This window comes from Sycon ciliatum, chromosome 1, assembly GCF_964019385.1.
Source record: "Sycon ciliatum chromosome 1, ocSycCili1.1, whole genome shotgun sequence".
Classification (NCBI taxonomy): domain Eukaryota; kingdom Metazoa; phylum Porifera; class Calcarea; order Leucosolenida; family Sycettidae; genus Sycon; species Sycon ciliatum.
Window position 1 is genome coordinate 32,275,862 of NC_088643.1, and position 7,565 is coordinate 32,283,426.

General features: G+C 46.1%; 2 protein-coding genes across 2 annotated transcripts; both read right to left on the minus strand.

Moving 5' to 3' along the window:
• Positions 1-588: 588 nt before the first annotated feature.
• Positions 589-2,245, minus strand: LOC135823364 (uncharacterized). Its single transcript, XM_065336219.1, has one exon. It carries the CDS (start codon positions 1,957-1,959, stop codon positions 1,090-1,092), a length of 870 nt encoding a protein of 289 aa, XP_065192291.1. The 5' UTR covers positions 1,960-2,245; the 3' UTR covers positions 589-1,089.
• A 1,557-nt stretch (positions 2,246-3,802) lies between these two features.
• Positions 3,803-5,741, minus strand: LOC135823374 (uncharacterized). Its single transcript, XM_065336231.1, has one exon. It carries the CDS (start codon positions 5,442-5,444, stop codon positions 4,542-4,544), a length of 903 nt encoding a protein of 300 aa, XP_065192303.1. The 5' UTR covers positions 5,445-5,741; the 3' UTR covers positions 3,803-4,541.
• Positions 5,742-7,565: the final 1,824 nt, after the last annotated feature.

The window sequence follows — 7,565 nt, forward strand, 5'->3', positions numbered from 1 at the left end:
TCTGCTGGTACTGTACCACTATCATTGTGGACTTACCCGTACTAGAAAAGGTACTTCAGTACCAACACAGGGTAGTGCATGCCTGAACACACCAGTGGACTACTGTAGAGTCGCGGGTCCAAGAACGTTGTTTCCAAGGGGTTAGCCTGGGGCGTTCTTATTTTTCAGTAATCTGGCTGCATTCTTTTAGCACCAGTTCGTACTGGATTATACCGGTATGTATCACAAAAGCTGCCGGTAAACCAACACCGCGTTCTTATTCTTAGCATTTCAGGCTGGATGTTCTTGGGCTCCACGTTCTTCGGCGCGCGACTCTACTGTATGGTTGTTGCCATGGGTGGTCAGTGTCACATTGCATGTGGCTGTTTGTACTGTTGCGGGACATTCAGGTTTGAGGATATTTAATAATTATTATCGTACATTGCAGTTTGAACCAGGTAGGGTCCAAAAGGTGACAAACTTTGGTGGCAAAATGCGTATACACAGATAAGAACACACCATCAGCATTACCTGTATCTTCACAGGCTTGCCCCCTAATAACTAGAGACGTTATCGCCGACGCTCACGACAGACCTGCACTCATAGGCATACGTTCGGGAAGATTACTTTACTACTTTCTGCTTTGATACATGCATGAAGACATTATATAATAAAACGATTTGTTTGTATTAAAATACGCGTTATGGAAAACTTGGCGGGTTGCCCATAAAAAAATGTGTTACTGCGATATCTGAGCTTGTCAAAATTGTATATAGCCTATCAAATTATATTCACAGTGGATAGCAGTAATTTATAGGCACGATTATCTCAGAAACATGTTCTCGGTAGCAAGTTCTGTATACCGGTACATGTGACGAGAATGACTAAATGTAGATGAGCACAACATAAACACTCAAAATTCCTACCTGTTATTCCCTACAATACCTCAATAAACTGCTAAACCTCTGGGGAAATTCGGTTGACTAACACAGCTATACCCATGCTAAACAGCAAAAAATATTGCTAACTGGCTAACTAACGACAAGACGACAAATCCGTAGAAGTCAAGATGTGCCTATGAAGGGAAAAGAAGTCTACAGATCTGTGGGTCTAAAAATCCAGTAAACCAAGTTGGCGGATGGCAGTGAATTGATCTGGAATCTCCATCAGAGCATGACGCGAAAAGGATGCATCGGGAAAATCTGAACCACTCACGGACCGATGGAAGTCCACAAACTGGAAGTTGTCAAACTTTCTTGCCGGAATGGAATCATCAAACTCCTTCATCATGTCCCAAGGACCATCTCCCACACCGACAACAACAATACTTAGTGGATAGTTAGCAGCACGGACTATAGCATCACGTGTTGCCTTCTCACTAGTCACTTGCCCATCAGCAATGATGACGAGAATATGATAGGAGCGGTGGTGTTTCACAATTTCGACCGCTTTGTCGATAGCTGGAGCAAAGCTGGTTGGACCACTCAGTTGTGTCTGTGGTACGATTTGGGAGTAGCGTTCCAAAACCTGCTGCGTACCATGGCATGGCTGCTCCCCAGGGTTGAAAGAGAACACAGCGCGGTCTTTAGTAACGATGTCACCAAATCCATACGCTGGGATAAGGTTATCCTCATCGAACGGTGCCAGTGTTTGACACACCAGTGACATGACTTTCTGATATGGATTGCTGATGATTGGATCAATGTGATGCAAGGATCTGTTGCCAAATGTCCTCTCTCCTTGCTGTAAGTTACTCCTAGTGAAATCCACGGCCACTATCAAGTTGCTGCTCTCTAAGCCAGCAGTGCGCAGTGCTTGTGTGACCTCCTCAGTGGTCTTGAACCTATCCGGATTGCAAAGGGCAGGATGGTATTTGCTTGATCCACCAGATCTTCTTCCTACACCAGCTTTCTTCCCCTCCGTCATCTTCCAGATGGCGTATGTCACTGCCAGTACGATTAATACTAACACGAATGACATCTTTTAGCAGACAGTAGATCTCCAAATTCATTAGTTGGATATGAACGCTCACTTGTCTCTCCGCGATATCAAGTGGGAACACACCAGCATTTACGACGACATGCAATGGAAGCAATGATTATGTACACACCTACAGCATTTATACGTCTGAAGATTCTAAACACACGTCAGGTTTCATCAGGCACAAACTAGGTACACCTTCAACCATGTCAACCTGCACAACGATTTCAGGCCCCTCGGAGCTGTTTGCCCTCGAAAGATGTTTGCTTGCACGTTGAAAGTTTGAAATTTGTTTCTGTGACTCACATGCAGCTGCATGTATGCAATGCACGACTGACCGACACGTGCGCATCATTAGCAGGATTACGTCATTGTTTGCTGCAACATTTCGAAATAATTATAAATTAATGCCAATGATGTCATCGTAAAACATGTGATGTCAGTCATGTGATATGATTGTTTGTACGTGCCAGTCATTTATTTTCTTCGGGCTTTTCCCTCAAACCAGTTTGTGTGTTCATGAAGCTACAAAAATGCAACAATGTGGAGAGTCACTTTTTGCCGTACAATAACAAGACCCTTCCCTCGCTTTCTCTTGTCATTACTGTCTTTTGACTTGTTGAGCGGCCTGAGCGAATGCTAGGGGTGGATGTGTATTATGTCGATTTGTTGATTTTTGTACAGTCCATTCATAAAAAAAATGGGTCCTGGCTCTGGCGAGCTCCCGTATTTGGCGATTTTTCGTGATTTCATCGTACACATGCACAGTGCAGTGCTGCGAACTTTGAAATTTGAAAAAGGGTCCAAAAAGGGTGCCTGAACTGGGGTTCGAACCGCAGAATGCACTGTTGCAGGCGGGGTCAAACGGCCTGGATTTTGATGGTTTTTCCCAATTCAGTGCTTTTGGGGCAAAACCTGGCCGAAATCCTATTCTTGCTATGGCTTGCTTTTTGGACAAAAAAACTTAAGAAACATAATTGGAAGAGGATTCCATATGGGATTGCAGAAAAAAATTCTAAAAAAACTCAACGTTTGACCCATTTATGGCCAAAAGCTAGAAGTTCATTTTTTTCTGAATGGACTGTAAGAAAAGATACTACATAGTACATGCACAGTGTGCGACATGTCGACAACAGCCAACACCCGCGCGCGTACCCGGTACCCTGCTTTGAGTTTGAGTTTGGATCATTGAAATCAAGAGTGCATAAACACTTCTTTTTTTGATGGACTAGACTCTTGTTGAAACCTATCTACATGTACGGTACACAGAGTAAAAATATAACGTGGATGGCTGGTCAAAGTGGTTCTACCCGATATTTTCCACTGGACATAGGGTATGTGTAAAATCTAAATACTACAGTACATTGCTCATGTACACACTGGGAGTACATAGCCAGGTTACGGTTGCTCGTGACAATGCTCAATACGAGCACCTAGGTGCAGAGCCTAGTTACTAGTTAGTACACACAATTGAAAGAAGCCGAATCAAAGTGTTTCTGCTGTAACTCTGAGTTTCACGGTTTTACCGATCATCGTAGTTGCCGTCTGATGATCCGTAAAACCGTGAAACTCAGAGTTACAGCAGAAACGCTTTGATTCCTTCTTTTAAGTGTGCACAGCCAGGATATGTGCTCTTGATATACACGATCGGTGTTCTTTGGGTTGAGCGTGGTGACTGGACCAGCTAGCCTGCTGTTCATACCCACATACCCCACACTCCCAAACCAGTGTACAACCAGTAGGTGTGTTTGTACGGCTATACCAACCACTAAACCACTGCCGCAATGGGCTGCACATGCACAGGCACCACCCCTGCGCCCACCGCTGATCAACATGGCATTACTTGACCGTGGCTAGGGAAGACGCCGTCAACGAACATCGGCACAAGCGCATATCGTTCACTAAAAGTTGGAAGTGACAATTACAGAACTTGCACTCTATGTGTTACACAAGTATTGTAAAGCAGCAAGCCCTAGCCTATACATAGCAGATCAGCATGAATGTGTGAGTCACAGTATTGATATGGATGGTTTTGACTTTTAAGCAATAAGCTGCAGAGCAGGTAACGACTGTACACTGCACCGAGAATGAAGATGACATCACGGATGATGTATGAAACATTGAAAACTACAATTGTAATTAAAATCGTAGCACTGAATGGCAGCAAAACAAACATTGTTACCCTGACGAAAGTAATTTAGAAAGTACCTGAAGTAGAGCCGTTTGCATCGATAGAGCGAACTATGTCAGAAATCTGTTCAAAGCTAACCGGTGTGTGTGTGTGTGTGTGTAGTTGTAGCATCAACAACGCAGTATAGCAAACACACGTCAATTACTGTCCAGCTCCGAGATATATATGACAGCATAGCTGCCATTACCTGAGGTCCTGCTCTCAGTGACTACACCTATACATGATTGTGAAAAGCAGAACTCCGAGCCAGCGGGCATCACCATGACAAACGGTACACGTATTAATACTACTTACTACACTGTACTTGTAGTAAGTCAGCAACAGTCCAGGAGCAACTGAGGTTGAAATCTCCAAACCAATGCTAGTCCAACCAGTACACAGGTCTGCTGGTTTAGAAATCCAGTAAACCGAGTTGGCGGATGGCAGTGAACTGGTCTGGAATCTCCATCAGAGCATGAAGCGAAAAGGATGCGTCGGGAAAATCTGAACCACTCACGGACCGATGGAAGTCCACAAACTGGAAGTTGTCAAACTTTCTTGCCGGAATGGAATCATCAAACTCCTTCATCATGTCCCAAGGACCGTCTCCCACACCGACAACAACAATACTTAGTGGATAGTTAGCAGCACGGACTATAGCATCACGTGTTGCCTTCTCACTAGTCACTTGCCCATCAGCAATGATGACGAGAATATGATAGGAGCGGTGGTGTTTCACAATCTCAACCGCTTTGTCGATAGCTGGAGCAAAGCTGGTTGGACCACTCAGTTGTGTCTGTGGTACGATTTGGGAGTAGCGCTCCAAAACCTGCTGCGTACCATGACATGGCTGCTCCCCGGGATTGAAAGAGAACACGGCGCGGTCTTTAGTAGTGATGTCACCGAATCCATATGCTGGGATAAGGTTATCCTCATCGAACGGTGCCAATGTTTGACCCAACAATGACATGACTTTCTGATATGGATTGCTGATGATCGGATCAATGTGATGCAAGGATCTGTTGCCAAACGTCCTCTCTCCTTGCTGTAGGTTACTCTTTGTGAAATCCACAGCGAAAAGCAAGTTACTACTCTCTAGGCCTGCAGTGCGCAGGGCCTTTGTTACTTCTTGAGTGGTCTTGAAACGATCAGGATTGCAAAGAGCAGGATGACATTTACTGCCTGATCTATCACCAAGTCGACGACCACCTCCTTCTTTCTCCCGACCAGCAGCATTCCTGTTCTTCTTCTTCTCAGTCATTTTGGTGATGGCATAAATCAATGCAAGTATGATCAAGATAAAAATGAAAGACATTTCGAAACTTGACGGAATGCTTTTGTTCTGGATCAGGAGAGATTACAGATTCTTTTTCAAAATTTCCACAGTTCAGGAGCTGCATACAAATTTACCTCGAGCGCTTTGAAGACTTCCAACCTTTTATAAGGCGAAGTACACGTCAGGCCAGGCTAGGCTTCTTATTCCCAGTAAATGACCTAACTATTACTTGCTAAATCCTTCCAGTCCATCTTCGTTACGCTATGATCATGATGATTTGGCCACGAATAGCATTATGACCAAGACTTGGCAATTGAAAGAGCCTTGCATTCAAAACAAAAACTTTTCAGTGTGTTTATGCATGATGGCCGGCCGGCCCCACATGTGCACATGTGGGACTTGCCCCGTGCCGTACCAAACAGACGCAAGCATGAAGTCGCGATGGCGTTCCGAACAAACAGTGAAAGTGTTCGTCAGCTCAGTGTCACGACGTAGATCTACGTCAGACTCTCAGGACGTAGCGGAGCGTCGACAGCTAGCTTAGTAGCTAGCTGCTAGCTGACAGACTCGACAGACTAGACTGTTACCAGGTTACAGTACTAGACAGTCAGTCGAATCTACAACAGTACAGGCTTTGGCCGTCGGGGCCATGGGGCCGGTAAGGATCATGGAGTAAAGCCATATTCCCGTATGTCACGTGATTGTCGCCTTGGAGTTGACCAATGACAGATCAAACAGCGCGGGCTGGAAAGCGCGGTCCTGCCTGCTCAAAGGTGATGGAACTGGATCCACTGCCCGTCGTCAAGTGACGACGGGCAGGAACGGATTCCACTGCCCGTCGTCAAGTGACGACGGGCAGGAACGGATTCCACTGCCCGTCGTCAAGTGACGACGGGCAGGAACGGATTCCACTGCCCGTCGTCACTTGACGACGGGCAGGAACGGATCCCACTAGTAGTGCACTGCCCGGCATGCCCGTCGTCATGACGTCACTGGACTGACTCTCTACTTCATGGTTTTTCATTGGTTTAATACTAGTAAAATAAAGAAAGCAGAAGAGCGACTGTTTGCAACCACAACTGTCATCATGGCGCTCCAACATTTGATCTGGAACTGGGAGAAAAGAAGCCCCTTTGTTGAACGATATTGGCGATGTGACTGAGCTCCTCCGAAAGGTTGAGGTTGAGACTGAAACTTTTATTGCGGAGTCGCTCGCGAAGGAGATCTTGGACGAGCCGGATGAGCCTCAACCAAAGCGCGCAATGCTCAGCAACCTGCAGGACCCGCGCAATTATTTGCCGAGGTTTCCGATCAAGACGTGGGAAGAATCCGTAGGAACAGAACAGCCAGAATGCCCGATGCCCAGTCGACAATGTCAATGTCCCCACGAGAAAAAAAGCACTATGGACTACTACAAAAAACTGTACCAGAAAACAATCACAAAACACAATGCAGGTACAAGGTGTGTCTGTCATGTATCTCTTTATTTGGCTTGGGTGCACACGGGAAACACGTTCCAGTCACTCATACTCGACCAGTACCGCTGTTCATCCAGCCCTTGCCGCTATCGCGGCGCGGGCTGGATTCCGCGGTACTGCCCTCGTACTCGTGCAGGAACCTGTACGTCAGTTACCATGGATAGTACACTGTACTACTCTACGCCTCGTGTAGGTTTGTTTAAAGGGGAAGTATACCCTAAAATCAAATTTTCACCAGTTGTAGTCTTCTGGGTGCTGAGTCGAATGGTCTTGGTCCGAGGAAGCTGCGACGCTCCCTTCCTACTTGAATCCCAATCGAACTCGCGCACTTCCACCGAAACTGGGTGACTGCGCCCTACTAGATGGGGATTTGTATGCAAAATGTCACTAAAAGCGCCATTTCGTTCTTATAAAAGCACGGATGACCGCGATTGGCCCATATGTTGTAGTCTTTTGGACGCTGAGTCGACTGGTTTTGGTCCGAAAAGGCTGCGATGCAGCGTTCCTCCTTTATTCCCAATCGAACATAGTTGAACAAGTGGTCACGTGCTCCTGGGTGCCCAAATCACCTGGTCACCGCGCCAGCAGGCGACAACTTTCACACCAAGGTTCAACTCGAGTTCAACTCGAGTGACAGGACTGCACCCAAAAAAGGTCAAACAGGCTAGTAAGTTGTACCCTG

What these genes read in the sequence shown, in the direction of transcription:
- LOC135823364 (XM_065336219.1), bottom strand. Translation starts at nt 1,959, where the DNA reads ATGTCATTCGTGTTAGTATTAATCGTACTGGCAGTGACATACGCCATC.
- LOC135823374 (XM_065336231.1), bottom strand. Translation starts at nt 5,444, where the DNA reads ATGTCTTTCATTTTTATCTTGATCATACTTGCATTGATTTATGCCATC.